This window comes from Amaranthus tricolor, chromosome 5 (assembly GCF_026212465.1).
Source record: "Amaranthus tricolor cultivar Red isolate AtriRed21 chromosome 5, ASM2621246v1, whole genome shotgun sequence".
Classification (NCBI taxonomy): domain Eukaryota; kingdom Viridiplantae; phylum Streptophyta; class Magnoliopsida; order Caryophyllales; family Amaranthaceae; genus Amaranthus; species Amaranthus tricolor.
The window spans coordinates 29,191,971-29,213,082 of NC_080051.1; the positions used below are offsets into that span (position 1 = coordinate 29,191,971).

Sequence of the window (21,112 nt, forward strand, 5' to 3'; positions counted from 1 at the left end):
CGCACCAGGCACCACCGCTCTAAAAATAATTTAGGTGATTATATAGCATTGTCTAGTAAAATAGTTTATTGAATAATTTTTTTATTAAGTTAGCTAGTAGAATTAATTTATTGTGAGATTTTTTTAATTTGTTTTATTGTAAAGTTTTTTAAAATTTTATTATGTATATTTAAAGATATTGATACTCAAAATTTACTCTAAAAATGTGTAAAAAAATAAAGTGGACAAACAAAAAGAAATAGATAGAATAAATAAAGAATACCATTCGTGATTTTTTTATGATTTATTGAAGATTACAGGCAAAAAAAACATAAAATAATTATTGTTATTAATTAACAATAATTAAAACTTAGTAGCCTATAGAAATATATATATATATATATATATATATATATATATATATATATATATATATATATATAAAGTGTGGTGTTTATGATTTAAAACTTTAAAAATAAATCTTTGACGACATCAGTAATTTTATCATAAATCGTTATTATCAATTGCAGTTTTATAAATTTTGACAAAAGTATTGTGAGAATTGTAAACGATATATTTATTTGTCCCTTTAAATTTGTTACATAACTTAAATTTGAGAAATTATTGGGATAAAAATTTATCTTAGCATAGTATTGATTCAAAACCCAAAATCCAAAAATCTTAAATGATTTTACTAAAATGGTGTGATTTGAAAATATGTATCATACAAATATGGAAGTGTATATGCAACCAGAATGGTAAGGGGATATTCCTTTCCTTTTTCCAAATATTTGATGGATAATAATAATTAATTATTTTATGAAATAATGGGGGGAAAATCATGATCTTGTCACTTACGGTTGACATGAATTTGTATTGTATGGAGTCTTGAGTCAAGAGTTTTGTGAAGGTTTGACAATGACCTTTTAAATAGCAAACTGTGGATTCGTTTGTTTTTAAAAAATTTAATATTATTGTGTTTGGTCAAGCTTTAGGAATATTATGAATGGTTTAATTTTAATTAAAATTTTACTAATTAAAAATACTAATAGTAGTTTTTAACAAGTATTATTATTCAAATTATAATTCATGTAAAAATTGAATTATAAATGATAAAATAAGTTATAGACTCCTTCCTTTTCACTTCAAATGTCCCATTTAATTTTGACACATTTATCAATATATGTCTTCAATCTTAAATATCTCTAATTGTTCATGAGTAAAATTTATAAAAAGTTGATACTCCCTACGTTCTTTTTTGATATTCCACATTTGACATTACTATAACAGGTGGTTTCAAAAGTTCTTGCACTTTAGAATACTTTTTATTTTTAGAAAGTTTTTATCCCACTTTTACCCCTTAAAACCCCCCATTTTCTTTTAATGTACCCTTTTTCTTTTATTTATAATTACTTTCTCTCTCATACTTTCAATACAATCATTACTTCACCCTACTATTTAATTAATATAATATCCACTACAACCTCATACTTCCAATACAATCATCACATCACACTACTATTTAATTAAAATAATACTCACTACAACCCAAAGATTCTATTTTCCTTAATATGTATGAAAAACCCAAAGTTAAAGATCAAAAAAAAAACGATGGGAGTATTAATAAAATTTACTAAAGACGAATCAAACAAGATCTCATTTAACTATATTTTAACTTATAGATTAAAAATAAAATACATAATAAAAGAGATTGATAAATAGTGTTCGAAAACCAAATGGAACATTTAGTGAATAGAAGGGAGTAATATATTACGTATTACTACGGTATTATTAATATTAATAATATAAATAAAAATTATAAAAAGTGACCAAACTAAAAACAACTTTTTGGCTTATTGGAAATACTGCAAAATATATGAAGTCTGAGGCTCTATATGTGTCGTTTAAACTAAAAGCTTGCCAAAGAAATTCAATGAAATAGAACTAACATTGCAAATAGCTGTCTAATGCATACGACGCACCGTTTATATTGCAAGACCCTCTTTTTATTGTCTGTATATCAAATTTCTTCTACCTTTTTCTTTGGAGGGGTATGAGTATCAATTGTTTGTCTTGATGTCTTCAACCCTAGACCCTTATGGTATGCTGGATTTTCTGAGTATGATGATGATAATTACAGGGAGAACATTCTATGTTTAAGTTCACAAAATATACAGCTATGACATCAAAGTAACAGCAAGTCAGCTACTACACCATATAAAACCTTTGTACTCACTATATGAAGTATATTACAATCCTCTCCGGACCTTGATCGTAGCTTTTATGGGCCAGATGTATTTGGAATAAGGATGATGATGAAGTATTTTACAGGATAACCGGGTGTATTTTTTATCTCTGCCACAAATTCACTCTTTTCAGCATCTTCCCAACATAAACGAACAGGCACACAAGATCATTCTCGAGCTCGCCCACCAGATCTTGAAACCACATTTCAAGGAAAATCTCCAGCCTTGAGGAAATTGGGATTAATTTTGCTCTGTCCTTATATATATACTATACTGAAAACCCAATTCAAAACCAGTCCACATGTTTTGCAGATGTTTTAGGCTGCTTCTTTGGTTTCTGGTATCGGTTGTTCTCGTACTTGGCTTTGACAATGAGAGAATAAAGCAATTCTGCTTCAGCTGAGGTATCATAAGGTTTTTCCAGAATGCTGACAAGGAGAAACGAACCAGACGAGTGATGTCAGAATAAAACAAAACCATAACAAAATTGAATCAGGTCGCCTATTCTACATATCGATGTTTGAGACATTTAGGTGATTGCGTAAGAAGTTCAAGAAACACTTAGAAAATCATCTCCACAAGCCACAAAATAAACAAAAGAGAATTTTAGTAGCTCGCAATTAACTCCCCCTGTCTCTGCAACAACTACAAAAGGAGCTCGATAAACTGTGCAAAATGAAAACTGGTTTCCTGTTTTAGAGCTCCATCCAACCAAACCCCCTCATATTTTGCAGCAAGTCTAATTTCAGAAACTATCAACATTTCAAAACCTGTCCTCCAGAAAGAAAATGCAAATGAAGGAAGTAGGAAGTAATATCGGTAACTAGTTGCTATGGGTGATAAATTTGTTAACGGGCTTGTACATAACAAGACCCGCATAAGAGGAGAATAGGCTGCACATAAATCTGATGAAGTTCCATCCTAAAACCAATTGGTAATAGGAGTAGCCCACCAAGCTTATACGTTAGTTAACCTCCCTCTAATTGTTCGATGTGGGATCACATGTAAGTTATTTTTTCCAACAATACGGCAATACTTTAGAATAGGATTCCGCTATTATTACATTAAATTGCATATCAAGTCCATTAAATACTGTATATGGTATTGGTGATTATAGCCATTTGAAGTAAACACGTAAACGGAGAATGGTTGAAACACAAAACAATGAAGTAAGAAAAACATATGCACATCAATCTTTGTGTACCTATCAAGGAGCTCCTCCAATATGATTCTCTGAGAAGGTGTGACATAATGAATGCAATTTTGGGGACACTGACCTACAGCCAGCTGAACCTTGTAATCATCAGCATGTCCTGCGTTTGAACAAATTACAACAGCAATTTTGCTATTAGATTGGGAAATGTAACTTCCAGCATAGTCCATGGATTATCCATTTAGCTCATGAAAAAATTAATTTCTATTTCTGACATGGAGTGTCAAGCTCATTCACAAACCTTGAGAAGTTGCTCGTGCACTTCCCAGTGAAGAAAAGTTAAAAGCATGAGGAGCCTGCTGGACACATGAATATGGACATCCTGCCAAATACTTTGATGTATTAGACAAGTAAATTTCAAAAAGAATTAATTTAATTTGCATGAAAGTTCCATTCAACCAGGCCAAAGATTTTGATTAGACAGCCTTGACCTCTAAGTTGAACGAAGCTCTACATATATTATCACAAGTTGAAAATAAATCCTATTTCGAGCTTAGAGTTCACGACAAAGCAAAAGTAAACATGTCTTACGGACCCACTAATACCGTTATTTGTTTGGTTCATTAACAATCAATTACATGTGAAACCTGGAATAACTTGCACAAATCAAATGGATGATAGATCATATTTGCCAGAACCCCGCTCTTTTTTCGACCATATTTATACAAAGTGAGCATTGGGCTTGATCAGTTTGACATGGGGAGAGGAACTTCTTGGGAACTGGAAGTGTGCATTTGTATGTGTTTCATGGCTATGATTTGGATGTTTTGGTCATGTATAGTGACCTGATAGAATGGAGATGTCGAATAGGGTGGTTTTCATTGTTTCTCTGCACCTGCAAACAGTGCGGACTGCAGAGCAGGTGCTTTTCCTAATTTTTTGCTTTCAGAAATCTAATTGGTTTAATTTCTTGCAACTTCTAAGAATAATGCATCATTGTAATGGATTGTTGCGCTTAAGGAGATGCATTGTTTTGTGCAATTAATTTCATATCTAAACTAAATGTCAAATACAAGACAAGACTGCAGCCCATTCTGAGAAAACATACGCCGATCTTCTTTATGCAAAATATTTTTTGTTCTTCATCCACAATTACTCTGCAGGGAAACTCTAACAATATTGATTAGTGTTTAGAATGTGTTGTGTCGTTCATCCTCTCTCACACATGCAGTGGTGACCAATATGTTTCCACCGGAAAAAGCTTGGTTAATGCACACCAACTTTGCATATCTTAAATGAATATCACCAGATGATGAAAATTTTAAAAGGTAAACTAATGACATAGATAGGCAAAAAGATGGGATTTACTATGCCTTACAACTGTACTCTCTTCAAATACAAGAGACAGAGCAAAGGTTAAATCATTGAGTGTTAAATGTTTTTGTTTGTTATTGTTAAACTAGATATCAATCAAAGGACTGAGAGATAAGTGAATTATATGGAATGAGGAAGTAATATACACCTGACTTCGTCACTAAAAAGGCTGTTTCTGCAGAGCTATGTAAACTAGTTTGTATACCAAAGAATCTGTTTCTTTGGTTGGAGGAGAAACAGTTAGCCGACTCTAATCTTTTGGGGTTAAGATTCTGACGTTGCAGTAGGCATTCCAGGCTTTCAGTAGACAGCAAAAATGCCTAGTTGCTAGTTCAAAATTTTAATTTACACCAATGACCAATTAAGTTGACTCTTATGTATCTCAAGACATTTAGAAGCAAAAGAGAAAGGGTATTTTTGTACCTTTGCCAACACACAAAACTTCATTGACAAAAATATCAAATGCTTCGCATTCTGGATTGTCAAAAGGATCCAAACATTCACTGCAAAAACACGTGCAAACAATAAAATTTACTGCAAACTAAAAGGAGGATTAACAAGTAAGCAAAAATGCAAGACTCACGGGTTAATGGAAAAGATATATAGAAGATGAGAATCAATGTCATGATTGTAGCATAAATAGCTAGATGCCTAGATTGATAGAGAACATCAGCCGTTAAATATCAGAAAGCCAAGTAAATTAATATGGATTTAATGAATGATTTATAAAAGGTCACAGGGACATAGGAAGAGCTCCAGCAAAAGATTTTTCAGCCACAAAAAATTCAAGGATCCTATATAAATCCTGAGTGTGGTCATGGTCAGTAAGAGGCTGCAAAAAAATTATGAGTGTTTCTCACATTAACCTTTAACTAGTGCTTTAAAGTAACACATGCTCAGCCGACACCTATTCGTTGGAAAGAGCATTTGAAGTAAATTGTTAATCGTTAAAACAAAAAATAAAAGAAAATACTTTATGCAGACGCAAAATTACCTCCATAGAAGCGTAAAATTGCCAATGCCTCAAACCCAACATCTGAGGTTGGCTATATGTACCAATACAAATCAAGTATAAATGGTATTAAAAAAAACACCACAAAATCCCATAGTAAATTGTCAAGGATCATCCTCTTGGAAACAATGTTTATAACTCCCCACCCCCCCACCCTCCCCCCCACACACATTCTCAAGAGCTTTTAACATGCTTGAGCTTTGCAAAAGCAGAGCATAATTGAAACAATTTTTCCAGTGTAAAAAGCTATGGAAGCCAAAACAATAACGAAACTAACATCACAAGCTACATTTTAAGGCAACAGAAAATAAGTTGGAACAACACATGAGCATAGACAGTTATGTGATATCTAAGAAATTACCTCTCAATAATCTCTGACCTGCTAATATTGGAGAGAATCTGCATTCAGTATCCAACAGTCAACACATTATCCTAGTAGATATGGGAAATTTCAACATCAGATACAAAAAGCCAAAATTATACTGAAACTTGTTAATGCTTAGAGTTAGACGAAACCAAATATCATAAAGCACATTCCTTAGGAAGGTATTCATATATTAGGTGAGGGTGGTCTGGCTGGGTCGTGGGAGGGTAGATGGAAAGAGAGAGAATAGATAAATTATGTTAGCCAACCGCCACACGATTTCTTGGGTGGCCTTCACTTTTGGCCCTTCCCATTAGGGAAGGGAGTAGACATACAAGGTGCAAAACCATTAGATCACATGGAGAAAATGATGGAAGCAAAATCTCCATATTTTCTCCAAAAAAAAAAAAAAAAAAAAAAAGCCTTTACTCTTTCCTGTTGTTCTCTCCTTACTAAAATAAGCTGCAGTACCTCGTATGCTTGAATCACGCGGCGAATCATCAAATCGGAATCGGCTTGATTACTCCTTACATCTGGATGAAATTCCTTCACCTGCCCAACAATTTGAAATTTCTCCAAAAATTTTAAAAATCAATTTTTAATGTGTTTATTATGAAATGACTTTAGAAGAAAGTATTGGTATGGGTTATTTTATTTAATTGATCCTTTCTCACACATTATTGTTCAGAGTATTTTACTTCTTTAAATCAAAAGTCCCTCCACTCATGTGATGAAAATTTTAAAATTACAAACACATAGTAAGAGTTTTTCAATTCAAATTGCACAGATTTTTCAAAATTGACTAGTAATGTTTCATTTAAACCACAATGTACGCTCCTTACAACCAAAAATAGCAGCAGTATCATTACTCTCATATTTTAAACATAGAAATAGTTAAAGTCCCAAGTTACCAACTCAATCAAAAGATTAAACTAATAAATAGTCACAATAAACATTATATATTCTATCGCCTAAAAGTGTGAAATGTGGCACAAGTCCACATAAACGGGGCTAAATATTCCAAACGGTAAATGAGATTCTCACGTCAGATGGACAACTGACACCATGTCAACTTGTCAACTGACCAACCAAAAGGTAAATGTGATGGTTTATATTCCCTCATATGAAAGCTCATTAGGTTTGAAATATGGATGACCCTATGTTATTGTAACATTCGAGAAATTAATTCGGAAATTTAAGAAAAAATAAAATAAAATAAAAATAATAATAAAATTAATAAAAATAAATAATATACCCAAACCCTCCTCCTTTTTTTTCCCTCTTTCATTCGCATAACCCAGTAAATGAACATATCAAACCCATGAACACCTCCATCCTTATTCCTCATTCATTTGAACCCAAAGAAAAATCAGATTTTCACCATCTCCATCTCGCCATTTCCTCTGAAAATGGTCGAAATCTTGCGTGAGTTCTTCCACAATTGAGCAACCTTCTCCTTCATTCAATTCACTAATTTTTCGAGTGCAACCTTTGTAATTTTGATCTGAATTTTCAAGGAATTCAGCCCTAACATAGCCTCCTTTGAAGCTTTACTTCGAAAAAACAACAATGGCAGACCAACGTTCTTCTTCTTCCCACTGATCTTCGAAGGACCTGCGTGTGAAAAATCAGTTGGTTCTTCTTCCCTTCGTGATTTGCAAGGTAAATGATCTATAATTCTACATTCTTGATTATTTGTGTAAATTATGGCTAATTGATCTTTGTTGCTCAATTCCCTCTGAATTCGAACAATAATGAGTGTAGAAACATCCAACAACTTCCCTTCCTTGACCCAGATTCTGCCGAAATGGGGGAGGTTTGAGTGTGTTTTGGTCCGGTTGCGTAGACATCAAATTCAAGCCAAAAATAAGCATTGAATCTGTTCTTTCTCGTTTCTTGCTGCTGCAAACAAAAGGTAATCCTTCTTGACTTCTTTCTTTTGTTCTTCCTTAATAATATACTCCTATTCATATGAAGCTTAGTTTCATTGGCATACTTTCACTTGCATATTCTTTTATCATGTTGTAAACCCTAAACTTTGATGAATCTTGAGAATTTATATAAATTAATTAGATGAGTTCTTAATTGAAAATTTTATGGGGAATGTGTTACTAGTAAGTTATGTGATGATGAGAATCTTAGGGTAAATTATAATTTTAGTAAGAGACTACTCTAATGACTTGGTTTTGATTAGTTAGTGTACTTGGATATGTTGTTTAATTGAAAGATAAGGATCTTGTAGTAGATATTAGAATAGTGAAAATGAAGACTTTGGGATATATTGTTGAAAATCATGGTATTGGTTTAGAAAATTATGGTAATGGATAAATGTTGAATGATTGGATGTTCTTGAAAGAATCTAGAGTTCATGTGGAAATCATTAGTGAATTGGATGGATTAGCTGTGTTTTTCTAATTGGATGGTTTGTTATTCTTGTTTTTGTTTCTTGGATTCTTTTAAATATTCTTGGTTTTGAGTTTAGAAGAACGTAGAAGTGGTTGAATTGGAAATACAAAGGGAATTGTGGAGACGTATGATCTTTACAAGAATATAAGCTAGTCTAAAGCATGGTTATAAATATTTTGACGATATTGGGGGTTGGAGTTAGAACTTGCGCAATCTTTGAAATTAAAAATATTAGAATAGAAGCTTGAACTAAGATGCTGCCATAGGAAAGGATGCAATGAGTTATATGAGCCTAGTTTGTAGTATCGTATACTTTGTTGTGATGTTATATTTGTTATGCTTCAGGAGGCGACATCATTGAGGAACCCTTCTAGTGATCGCGGAGAACCAGACTTAGCTTCTTAAAACGTTTTTGGTAAGTAGTAGCAGTCCCTTAAAGGGTCTGGCCAGACTACATTCTTGAAAATAAACTTTTTACTAAAGTTCTTTTGAAATTAAAAATTGTTAAGACAAATGTTTTTGTGAATGCTTATGTTCATATTATGATATGATCAATGGATCGGGCTTGCGAGCTGGTCATTGACAGAGTTGAGATGTTCCCTGCTCCCTGTCTTTGAAGCGAGTTGTCATTCAAATATCGACTAGCTTCACCCGAGAGCGACATAGCCATAGAGCTATGGGGCACCTCTCAAACTAGACTCCCTGTGCGCACATAAATCTAGGGAACGGATGTTGCTTTTAAACCTTTGTTCGGAAATTACTATGTTTTGTTGTTTCGGATTGTTACTTCTCATTCAATTTAATCAGACCCTTTGTTGTTTCCAACTTTTAGTTTGTTTACAGATCGGAACCAGTCGGGAATGATGGAATAGCGGAGGTGATTAGAGTTTCCAAGGATGTTATAATGAGCTTATCACGTTAGAATTTTGGAGTTTTGTATTAAGCCTTGGTAATTGTATATTAGTCTAGATTGTATTGGTTATGTTGGACTTTCATAGAGACTTTTATGATTACTTTATGATTTAGATAGATGTTTGGTTTGGGAATAGCTGATTTAGCTATGTTTTAGAACTAAAGACTCATTTGCACAAGTTTTGGAATTGAGATTTGAGTTTCTTGGAAAGTAAACCCCGTGATGACCCTATTTACTCGGCCAATGGTAAGTCGGGTTGTTACAATTATATACTCTGTCATTCACGGCGACTCATACAAAAGTCATATGGGTTAGAAGTGAGGAGTAAATGTGATTCAAATCATGATATGGGCATCAAAATGTCAAGTGACGAACTCAACCAAGTGACCAAGTTAGTAGTTGCAGCCCATGATTTGTTATATAACTATCACAAACAAGCATATACTCAACAGGTAATTTGGAATAGAAAACTACGGCTAAGTGAACAAATCTCTGCCCATTACGCTTGCAAAATTGCAGCCACATACAGATACAAAACAAAAAAAGAAATGTTTCAATTAAAATAAAAATAATTTAATCTTCCAAATGTCCATTATTTTGACGGAGCCAAAGATTGATAGTGATTTGGTTTCTGTTTATAATAGACTAAAGTAAATTGGCTCATTTAATCAAGTGCGCTTCGGGGTTAAGGGTAAATAACAATTTATTTGTTAGTTTTATCATTAAAGGGTAAGATTGGGTACAACAGACAATCCCAAAACCCACCCTAAGTGGGGGCCATCGATTGGAATTAACGGAATGTTGTTGGAAAGGGTAGGGTTGCATACATCCAACAGTCTGACGGCCGACCCACCCAAACGACATCCTAGGTAGGAGCCACTTAATGACAAGGTAATGGAATGAATCCCCATAAACCATCCTAGAGAATTAACAACAAAAATCAAATTATACATAAGTACCCAAATCAATCAAACGATGGTTAAATGAATCCATAACATCTTTGTCCATTATTCTTGCAAAATTGCAGCCATACACCAAAAATATCAACCCCCCCAACCAAAAAAGAATTAAAAAAAAATCGCAATTAAACAAAAAAACGTTATAAAAAAAACACTAATCAATCATCCCTAAAACACAATCCCAAAGCATAACAACGAAATTCAAATTACGCAAAATTACCGAACCAATCAAACGATGGGTAGTATGAGTATTTCAATTGAAGAGGTGGGTAATAAAATGACATACTTTGGCTCTAAAAGAAGCCTTGAGTTGGGCAGCAGAGCAATCAGGTTGAACTCCAAGGATGGAGTAAGCAGCAGCCATGGACATGGAATTGAGAGAATCATCATCTGTGCCTCTGCAGTATAGTCTGAATGGCGATGATGGGGAAAGAGAAAAGGGTTTGAAGTGGTGAGGTGAGAGAATTGGCGCGAATAAACGGCAGTTATTGTGACAGTTAAGGTGATGATTTTTTGAATTAGGGTTAAGGAAAGTCACTGCTGCTGCTACGGAAAAATGAGCCATTGAAATATTGAATCAGCTGAGACAAAGGGCAAATCGTATGTTAGTGACTTGGTGTGGTGTGGTACCATCTTGTGTTTTTTTTTTTCTTTCAATGGTAGCTCTAGTCATGTCAATGTGAATTAATCTTGATTGGTAAAAGCCAATTCAACGAATAGCTTAACATACTCTCATGAATCATGATTTTTTATATACGCTAATAGTATAACAAACTCCCTAATACGAGAGTTCTTTAAGCTTTTTAATCACGCTGATTTTTGATATAATGTCCAGAAACCAACTCAAATAACGCTGATGGTTGAGGCCTAAAAATATGTTATAAACTCTAATATTTTTACAATGATATAATTCACAATATGAGTTAATGATTAAAAGATTATTAATAATTTAATATGAAAAAAGGGAAAAGTGTCAGAAAGTACCTAATGAAAAGAAATTTTTTCAAAAAGTATCTAATAAAAAATTTTTGCCAAAAAATAGCTAATAAAATTTTTTCTTTTCCAAAGAGTAGCAAGTGACGTTTTCTTTTAGTTGAACGTTAAATATAACGGTTGACTGGTCAAAATAAAAAATTCTTCTTTTTCATCTTCAATATCTTTTCCAATTCAATTTCCTCACTATACTTCATCTACTTTTTACTCAAAATCGAAATTAAATTGACCCTACCTAAAGGGTTGATTTTAGGTCTAACAAAAAAAAGGGTTGGAAACTGAGTCTAGTTGACCCTACCTAAAATTAATGTACTCCATTTGATCTGAACCCATAGTCCAAACCTCAATGGATTATAGTGTGACTTATCTTGGGATTGTGAACTCGTAAATTTCATTTTTCAAGTTTGGAAACATAGACACAAAAGTACTCTCTCCGTTCTTTTCAATTTGTCTCATCTAATATTTTAGTCCACCCCAATAAAAATGTCTCACTACTATTTAGGGTCATAATTCACACTTGCATCTAAATAAGTAACCTCATCATTTTAATCCATCCCTCCCTATTTCTTAATATGCTCGCCATTCTCACTAGGGCAAAAACAAATCACATAGACATAGAACTTTAGGATGATAATACAAATTTCGCATCACATTTATTCAAGTTGGGGCAGATATGTGTATGAATTTGGTGGGTAATGTGTTGATATGAGTATGAAAACTCATGTTTGTCGTGGATAGTGACTAGGTGATGAGTATGAGGTCTTCAACGCTCCATATTTAGTCGCCTCGCCCCGTACTAATTTGCCCAACCCACCTCATATCTATAATTTACTACTTTATATTAATTTTGTATATATTTATAAAAAACTATTAATAAAAAAGTTAAGAATATTAATTTTATTTTATTACATTATATAATTTAAATAAAACAAGATACACAATTAAAATTATATAAACTACAATTTTATAGAGCATATAACACAAAATTAAAGTGAACGTACCAGTATAAGTTAGTTGTACTAAAAATTTTTAAATATTAATTTTTTTGGAAAAAAAGTTAGGGAGGAGGCCAAAAAATTGAGATCAAGCCTAAAAAGCCAATTCAAAAAATCTAATACTTTTTCTAATTTATTATTATTGTTTTATTTGATTTTTTAAATCATTCATCAATCACTTTTTATATCTATTTTATTTTTAATCTATGATTTAAAACATAGTTAAGTGAAATCTCCTTTGATTCGTTTCAATAAAATTTTATCAAAATCAATATTTTAGAATCTTCAATCAAACAAAATTTGACATTTCATCGAAATTTCATGAAACGTCAGTGGTAACATTTTAGTAAGAATTTTCCACATGGTAGCATTCAATTTATGGCTTATTTAACTGTCGTAGCTTTTTCTGTTAAACTTTTGTTAATTTTCATTTAATTCGCCATTTTGACATTTATACCCTTATTAAGTGTTGGTTATTGTCTTTATAATTTACCTAAACCATTTTTATGCTCTCAAATATTTAATTCACTATTTTGACGTTTAACCCACCGTTTAATTTATCAATGCTCTCAAATATTTAGAGTAAATTATAAAGATAAGAACCAACACTTAATAAGAGTAGAAATATCAAAATGGCGAATTAAACGGAAATTGACAAGAATTTAATGCAAAATACACGACAGTTAGATGAGACATAAACCGAGTATTGGCATGCTACCATATGAAAAAATCTTAGAAAAATGCTATCACTCATGTTTGATACTACTATGTAAAAATCAAAGTAATAATGAATAAGAATGGCTATATAAAAGGTGATAACAAAAAAAATCACCGCAAAAATCAGTACTACCCTTCTCTTTTTTACCATAGAATTAGCCAAATAACTCTATTAGCAAGCATAATTTCCATAAATCACTCTATTGATCTGATAAACATATTGGGCAAGTTTGCAGTTTCCTTACGATTTCGTCCCTAATGAACCCCAAATCTTTCTTCACCATCACCAACCCTAATCATTTCATGTAAATCACTCCCAAAGACATGAAACATGAAGGATTCATCGTGTAAAGTAATGAAGCTGGTATTATTTTTACTGATATTCGTTGCAGGTATAGTTATTGGATTAATTTCAAGTTCCCATATTGATCTAGATTGGTATACACCTTCTCGGTACTACAAAGGACGTGTGGTTGTTAAAGATGATCCAAACGCGGCCGTGCACAATGATGAAATCAGTAGCAGTAACTGTACAATTGAAATTAGCAAAAAACCCATTAAATGTGACAAGATTGATTGTTTTAATTTCGATAATTGGGTACACCCAAAAGATTTGCTTCATGGGTTATCGGATAAAGAGCTCTTTTGGAGGGCATCAATGGTGCCTAAGATTGGGGTATACCCTTTTAATAGGGTACCTAAAGTGGCTTTCATGTTCTTGACTAGAGGTCCTTTGCCATTTTTGCCTTTATGGGAAAGATTTTTTGGCGGACATGATGATTTTTTTACAATTTATGTGCATACTGTACCTGGGTTTATGCTTAATGTTTCTCCTTACTCTGTCTTTTTTGGCCGCCAGATTCCTAGCAAGGTACGTATCATGATTGCTATCGTTTTCTTTTGGTTTCTAATGTTTGTTTTGAGGATTTGTTGATTTATTGAATGATTATGTTAATAATGACGTTGTTTGATTTGTTTTACTATGTTCATGGGTATGTGATTGATTTGATTTTTTATGTGGCTGCTCCTACGTTAGTTTTTTTGGGTAATAAAGATAATAATGAATCTGAATCTGAAGGTGTTTGATTATTAGTTGGTGTTGCGGATAAGGAGAATTTATGAGGCCGACCATTAAAATTGAATGTAACCCATGCCAATCTTTTGGGATTAAGACTTTGTCATTATTGTTGTTGTTTATAATGGTGTTTATTTGAGTGTCCTTTGTCCTTGTATGCTAAATAGTCTTTGAGGATATGTATCTTAACACTAGAGACCTGGTGGTTCTTCTTCTAAGTGTGGAATTTGTACTATTTGTCACTGCTATATTTAGTCTTTTGCTGATCATGGTTTTTGTGAGGGGCATATGGTGATGTAGGTTGGAAAGTCCCTTTTAAGAGTGCTGAAAGTAGGTGATGTAAGGGCTTCCTTTTGTTAGATGTTATGTGATATTTCAACTAAGCAGAAGGCATAAAAGAACTTTTCGGATATTAACTTTGATTTTTACATTCTACATTGAGCCATGGGAATGGTCCTGGATGGTTCTTCTGGGATGGATATCATGACATAGGTCCAATTATTCTAGCCTTCAAGATGCTGAAAGTGGGTGAATGAGGGCAATCTTTGCGTAATCTCTTGTTACTGTTCAACTGATGGTGGATGAATTAAGAGGGCAATCTTTGGAAGTGGGAATGCTATCTTTTTATAAGATATGATGCTACTTTCTAAAGGATTGCGAGGTTAGTAGTAAACTTTATAGAAATGTTGCTTCTTAAAGGAGAGCAAGCTTACTAGTAAACTTGTACCTATAATGTCATGTATAGAACAAAAATATAAAAGTAAAAGAATCAAGGTTTTTATCCATCAGTTTGTGTCTAGTGCATAAGTGGTTTAGTATATATCTATATTCCATGTAGCAAGCTCCTGCCATTTTGGTTGGGGGTTTGGGTGACAATACTAATAGCTGCATAATGCAACTCATTCCTTAGCCTCTTACCTCTTTATTCTTACATTTGATCTGCTTTTATATTTATTTCAATGGTATTCACTGTTGATGTCTGAAAGGTTATTGACCAAGTGTTTGGGGTCAGGGGAAAGAACTTATGTGAAGTAATGGGATGGTGTTGGGACTTGGAAGTTGAGACCATGATTGGATACTATGTACTTGTTATGTTTCCTCATTCAAATGTTCCTCCTGGTCATAATGATCATATGTGGCTACATGAAGATTATATATTCAGTCATTCATTGAATATGATACTTCTCTCCCCATTACAATTGTCCCTTTGTTTTGATTTTCTTTTTTGCAACTAAATTTAATGTTCGTCAACGTGAAAAAATCAATAAAGTACTAGGGGAAACCTTCCAATGAAAAACAACCCAAATTACATGAAACTACTACTCATAACTGAAATCTAAGACTAAAATTGCATCTGTGACCTTTTTCATATGAAACCAAAGCTACAACACTAAAAATATCCCAGCAAACATTAGTCAAAAAGGCACAATTACAGAACATTATTTCTCTAACATAAAATCCTGATCTGAGAAGTGGCCCAGCAAGCTATACAAAAATATAATTTACTTGCTTGAACAATGTTGATTCATGGAAGAGCCTCTATTATGTTTCTGATCATGGTGAAGTCAGATGGCACATGCTAACTCAGTCCAAGCTATAACCAGTAATTTAGCTTTCTAAGTCCTTTACCTGCTCAGAATCGGAAAGAATTGCAAATACTCTGCAAAATTGGCTGGGAGTTTCACAATTTCAAGCATATTATATATCCGTTTCCTTATGGTCTGATAGTAACTAGTAAGAACGCTCATGAAACAGTTGCCTTGACTATACTGCATAGGCTTGTGTATGAGATAACAGCTTCGGATCCTTTTCTATACTGCCTTTAAGTTATTCTCTTCTCTGTATTTGCGATGATTATTACTTTTCATTTTTACATGCTCTGATTAGTACTTGTTATGTCTGAGCTAAAAGATTCCATCTTAATGTTGATGTTTGCAGAAAGTTTCTTGGGGTGATGTATCTTTGGCAGATGCAGAGAAGAGGCTTTTGGCCAATGCTCTCCTTGACTTCTCCAACGAGCGGTTTGTGCTTATATCTGAGAGCTGTATCCCAATCTACAATTTTCAAACAGTCTACAAATACCTCACTCAATCTGTGCACAGTTTTGTGGAGTCTTATGATGATCCTTCTCGTTATGGTCGTGGACGCTATAACTGGCGAATGGGACCTGATATAAAGCTCCATCAGTGGAGAAAAGGGTCTCAGTGGTTTGAGATAACTCGAGCTCTAGCTATTGAAATCATATCCGACTACAAATACTATGATTTATTCAGGAAATACTGCCATCCATCCTGCTACCCTGACGAGCACTACATTCCCACTTACCTCCATATATTCCATGCACCCCTCAATGCTAATCGCACTGTGACTTGGGTGGATTGGTATTTTGGAGGGCCACACCCCACAAGTTACGGGAAAGAAAATATTACAGAAGCTTTTATACAGAATTTACGAAATAATGGGACGGAATGTTGGTATAATTCACAAAGAACACCTCTATGTTACCTTTTTGCTCGCAAGTTTGCTCCAAGTGCCCTTGAACCATTGTTAAACATAAGTGCTAAGATTATGGGATTTTGACGAAGCTTGAGTTCGTTAGTAATGTAAGCCACATCCGATGCATTTTGGTTTGGATGGTGGTGGGATCTTCTAATTACTTAGGAAAAATGCTGATATGTTTGATCTTTCTGTTTGTTGGGGTGGGTTAGACAAAAAATTATGTATAGATAGAATTTTTGGTTGCTGTAGCCTGTAGGTACTATTTACACATTGGGGAGAATACAATTATGGAAAATATTATTATTAATTGTAGTTTTTGGGACAAAGATGGAATAGTAATTTGTTGTCGTCTCTGTACAATCTTCTGATTCTGGAGCAAAGTCAAGAGCTGTTTGTTTGCAAATCTCTGCTGATGCATCGCAGGGGTTAAGAGAAAGGACCGCGCACTAGATGAATGGACTCGGTCACTCTGGAAGCTTTTACTAGTCATCGATGATTATAATCAATGGCAATCGTCCTGTTCTAATTTAAAACCTTTTCAACACTGCAGATGCCATGCCCTTGTTTTTGTACTATGATCGTACGTGTAAATTGATGGAATCATTGAATGGGATTGCATGTTGAATTTCTAAAATGTTCGTTCAAGTATTGAATGGAGTCCACATGCTTGCAATTTGTTTTCATATAATTTTCATCAAATTTCCATTCAGACTTGTCTCACCTATTTTATATCCATAATTTTATATCTTTCTTTTATTTAATTAAAAAGTCAAAAACAAAGTAAAAAAATCATTAAAAAAAAAACTATTTATCAAATACTTTTTATATATATTTGAAATAACGCTATTTGACTCAACACAAACTCTTTTATATAAGACAACCTTACCGTTAGACACATCTTAATATATTTATTAAATATACGAATTAATTATTTGAAGGTTGTCTAATCAAAACAGTCTCTTGCAAAAGTTTGTTGCCTGGATATGTCAAGCTGCTATTCCAAAGGGTTAGATGGAGTCCATCCTAACTATTCCTAAGCCTAAAATACTGTCACTTCTGCCTACGTCGTCTCTACAATTGTTGAAGAACTTGAATTATTGGATTCACAATAGGCTCATTTTCAATTGTGATCAACTCCAAAATTCTAAAAGGGAGTACAATTAATCCAAATCTCCATGGCAACCATACACTCAAATACCAATCCCAATCTCAACTCTAACGAACAAATCAAGCTCAACATCGGCGGCAAAATCTTCGTAACCACCACAACCACCCTCCAATCCACCTTCCTAACTTCTCTCTCCACCACAACTCAACCCATCTTCATCGACCGCGACCCACAAATTTTCTCTTCTCTTCTTTCCCTCCTCCGTGCTCGCCGCCTTCCTTCCACCATTTTCAGCCATTTTTCCTACCAGCAACTCCTCAACGAGCTCCAGTTCTATGGCATCCAACCCCCTTCCTTTCTATCTCCTCCCCCTTTTTTGCCTTTCGACGCTTCCTTCATTACCTCTCTCATACCTCCATCTTCTCCAATCATCTCTGCTTTCTCCGCTTCTTCTTCTATCGTCCTTGCTCATTCTGGGCAGATCTCGTTTTATGATCCTTTTACTCTTTCTTACTCTTCTACTGTTCGTACCCATCTTGATTATATTTCCTCTGTTGGGCCAATCTCTCCTGAGATTTCTGCTGTTGGGTCGTTTTCTTTTTCTGGACTTCATTTTTACTCTAAGAAGAATCACGTGGGTTCTGTTTATTGGGAGGATGATTCTGATACTCGGGTTCGTAAATCTCGTGTAACCGCTGTAGTGGGGGATGCAGGGGATTCGGTGTTTTCTGCTGCATTTGAGTGTCAACATGGGGAGAATGCTGTTCTTATAATTGATAAATCTACACTAAAAGTTGTGGCGGAAATTGGTAGACAGTCCGGTAATTCGTCTAAATCTTCTGCTATTAAGAAACTTAGGTGGGTCCCACAAGTAGGATTGTTGGTAGGAAGCTCGGTGAATTGTGGGGCGTTTGGGTACTCAGGTTATGTCCGGATTTGGGATCCGAGGTCAATGGAGATGGTATGGGAAACTAATGAGCCGGGTGGGGTGATTCGGAGCAGTAGATTGGGGGATACAATGGCAGATGTTGATGTTGATCCAGACGGGTTATTTTTGGCGAAAGTGGGTTCTAAAACAGGTGATTTGGGTGTGGCTGATTTGAGGAAATTGGGTGCGGACCCATGGGTGTATTTGGAGGATCCAAACCTGGGTTTGAGAGGCAATTGGAAGATCGAGGGAAGTGTAGTTGTGCATTGCGATCAGGGAAATGTGTTCGTTGGAAGAGATGGGGGATTGGAAGCTTGGTCGAGGGTTCCAGATAGAGAAGTTACAGAGGAAGGAGAGGGAGGAGAGAGGAAATGGGGTTTGTATAGGAGGAATTATGTAGATAAGGTGGAGGATGCAGAGCGTGGGATCATTAGAAGTATTGAAGGAGGTGGAAATAGGCTGTTTGTTACAAGGGAAAATGTTGAAGGTGTTGAAGTTTGGGAGACTTCTCATTGCTCAGGTGCTAAACCCGCATAACATAACTCACTAGCTAATTCGTTTTTTATTCGTAATTTGCTCACAATGGCAAAAATTAACCCAAAACTGACCATAATTGAGGACATCAATGAATCATGTGATGGTTAAAACATTTTGATGATCTTAGAAGGGATAGGCAATATGGATTTAATCTTACTTTGGTTAGGTTTTTCGGCTGCCACATATCCAATGAGGTATGATGTCTTAATATGTAAATTTGGTTGTGAATTTATTAGAAGCTCTTGGTATTCTTGATTGTTGTAGAATTGCCCATAATATGCTTCTGTTGTTGAATGAAAGCTGGAAGCTTGGCAAAGTTGTGTGATTGATAGGCAATGAGTCATTGTGCATGATGAAATGTTAATTAAATTTTAAACTTAGGAGTTTTGAATCTTTTGATTGTATTAGTTTAGAAGAAAATCTATACTCTGGCAGTTTATATGGAAATTTGATGAATACTAGACAATGGGATTTCAAAAAGCCATCATAACTTTGCTTGATGTATTTATTTTTTGCCTATATCCCAACCAATAGTAGTCGACTACATGAATCAATAGATCAATTCTAGTGGTCGTCCAAATGAATTCTTCTTCTTTGTTGACCATTAATCTAAAATCTAAATCCTTCATATTCTTTTCCACTCCTACCCTCCAACTCATCATTGGTCTTTCTCGCCCTCTTTTTGACATTGGGTGAATGAAAGACTATTTTATAGTTGGGCTAAATATTTAGGATTATAGACTTTCTTCTAAAGGTATAGGTATGCTTATATTAGACAATATCACAACTTGAACCGGCCCCGAAATAGCCCGACATTCATATCCGTTTATGCTTCTGTTTGCTAGTTAACTGTTCTGGTAGAATATAGGAATGCAGACTATATAGTTAAAGGGTGTTACTTTTTATTGAATTTCTTGTGATTTCATCCATTTGAGTGTTTTGATTCGTACCGCCTAGGATTTAGGAAACCCTAGCTAGTTTCTTATTCAGTGTCCTGATTCATTATGTGGCTATCGAAAAAGGTTGGCTTGATGACATACAAACGTACTACACTTCATTACGTTTTTCAGACATGAATAAAACTGGTTTGGTTCAGCTAATTGACTGCTTGATAGAGAAGCTTAATCGTATTGCATATTTCTTATTCTCCATGGCATCCCCAATCGAATGTAAAAGTTCAGGGTTTAGCATTTGTCTTTCCAGCGTGTCTGTCGTTCTTCTAATGCTTCTTGTGCTGTTCTATTCTTGGATAATACAGACAATACTGCTCCTTTGCCCGAATCTCTATCAGATTATAGTCTTGACTTTGGTGTTCGATGTTCTTGCTTACGTTGGTGAGATAGTGCAGCGGCATTTCTGAAGTTGCAAGTAGAAGTAACATATTAATCTTTGTAGTTATACAGTTCACACCCAGAGGCCAAATGTGACGGGCTCTTCTCTGTCTTCAGCTATAATCACCTGCAAGCGTCACTGCACAGAAGAATGTATCACTCGCTCGATACAAGTGTTGTCTTTCATAATCCTTAGGCTTGGTGCATTTGTATGTTGACTCAGTAACGTCGTGCCATCGATCGAGGAAGTATCTTGCCTGTCATCTTACGTTGATTAAAATAGTGGCTTGTGCGGAGTTTTCTTATGCTTTCAAGTTTCATGATAATTTGTCGTGTGCTTGACAAAACCAAAAACCATGGAAAAATGGAAATGTCTTCCAAGGAACAAATGCCCCTAAAGCCTTGAAATGTATCCATGATTGTTTGACCTCTATGGCTTCGTTGGCCATTCTTATGATATTAATATTAAAATTATAAAATTGAAATACTTAGTGAAGATCAAACTCACAACTTTTCCTAAAAA

The 21,112-nt window shown here is 34.4% G+C and overlaps 3 protein-coding genes across 3 annotated transcripts; 2 read left to right on the forward strand and 1 right to left on the reverse strand.

Moving 5' to 3' along the window:
• Nucleotides 1–1,725: 1,725 nt before the first annotated feature.
• LOC130813846 (chaperone protein dnaJ C76, chloroplastic) lies at nt 1,726–11,049 on the reverse strand. The gene is made up of 7 exons (XM_057679738.1): nt 10,693–11,049; nt 6,600–6,680; nt 6,126–6,163; nt 5,176–5,255; nt 3,680–3,760; nt 3,430–3,538; nt 1,726–2,653 (listed from the first exon to the last, which is right to left on the reverse strand). The coding sequence occupies exons 1-7, from the start codon at nt 10,969–10,971 to the stop codon at nt 2,512–2,514; spliced, it is 810 nt and encodes a 269-aa protein (XP_057535721.1). The 5' UTR covers nt 10,972–11,049; the 3' UTR covers nt 1,726–2,511.
• Nucleotides 11,050–13,242: 2,193 nt separating this feature from the next.
• Nucleotides 13,243–17,319, forward strand: LOC130813845 (glycosyltransferase BC10-like). Its single transcript, XM_057679737.1, has 2 exons — nt 13,243–13,982; nt 16,125–17,319. The coding sequence occupies exons 1-2, from the start codon at nt 13,443–13,445 to the stop codon at nt 16,764–16,766; spliced, it is 1,182 nt and encodes a 393-aa protein (XP_057535720.1). The 5' UTR covers nt 13,243–13,442; the 3' UTR covers nt 16,767–17,319.
• A 284-nt stretch (nt 17,320–17,603) lies between these two features.
• Nucleotides 17,604–21,068, forward strand: LOC130813843 (protein ENDOPLASMIC RETICULUM-ARRESTED PEN3). Its single transcript, XM_057679734.1, has 2 exons — nt 17,604–19,241; nt 20,517–21,068. Exons 1-2 carry the CDS (start codon nt 17,861–17,863, stop codon nt 20,594–20,596), a joined length of 1,461 nt encoding a protein of 486 aa, XP_057535717.1. The 5' UTR covers nt 17,604–17,860; the 3' UTR covers nt 20,597–21,068.
• Nucleotides 21,069–21,112: the final 44 nt, after the last annotated feature.

Excerpts from the sequence above, each read along its gene's own strand:
- LOC130813846 (XM_057679738.1), bottom strand. The coding sequence starts at position 10,971 with ATGGCTCATTTTTCCGTAGCAGCAGCAGTGACTTTCCTTAACCCTAAT. Across the intron at positions 3,539-3,679 it reads TGCACGAGCAACTTCTCAAG|GACATGCTGATGATTACAAG; the intron begins GTTTGTGAATGA and ends GTTCAAACGCAG. Across the intron at positions 2,654-3,429 it reads TTGGAGGAGCTCCTTGATAG|CATTCTGGAAAAACCTTATG; the intron begins GTACACAAAGAT and ends TCTCCTTGTCAG.
- LOC130813843 (XM_057679734.1), top strand. The coding sequence starts at position 17,861 with ATGGCAACCATACACTCAAATACCAATCCCAATCTCAACTCTAACGAA. Across the intron at positions 19,242-20,516 it reads GGAGACTTCTCATTGCTCAG|ACAATACTGCTCCTTTGCCC; the intron begins GTGCTAAACCCG and ends TGGATAATACAG.
- LOC130813845 (XM_057679737.1), top strand. The coding sequence starts at position 13,443 with ATGAAGGATTCATCGTGTAAAGTAATGAAGCTGGTATTATTTTTACTG. Across the intron at positions 13,983-16,124 it reads GCCGCCAGATTCCTAGCAAG|AAAGTTTCTTGGGGTGATGT; the intron begins GTACGTATCATG and ends TGATGTTTGCAG.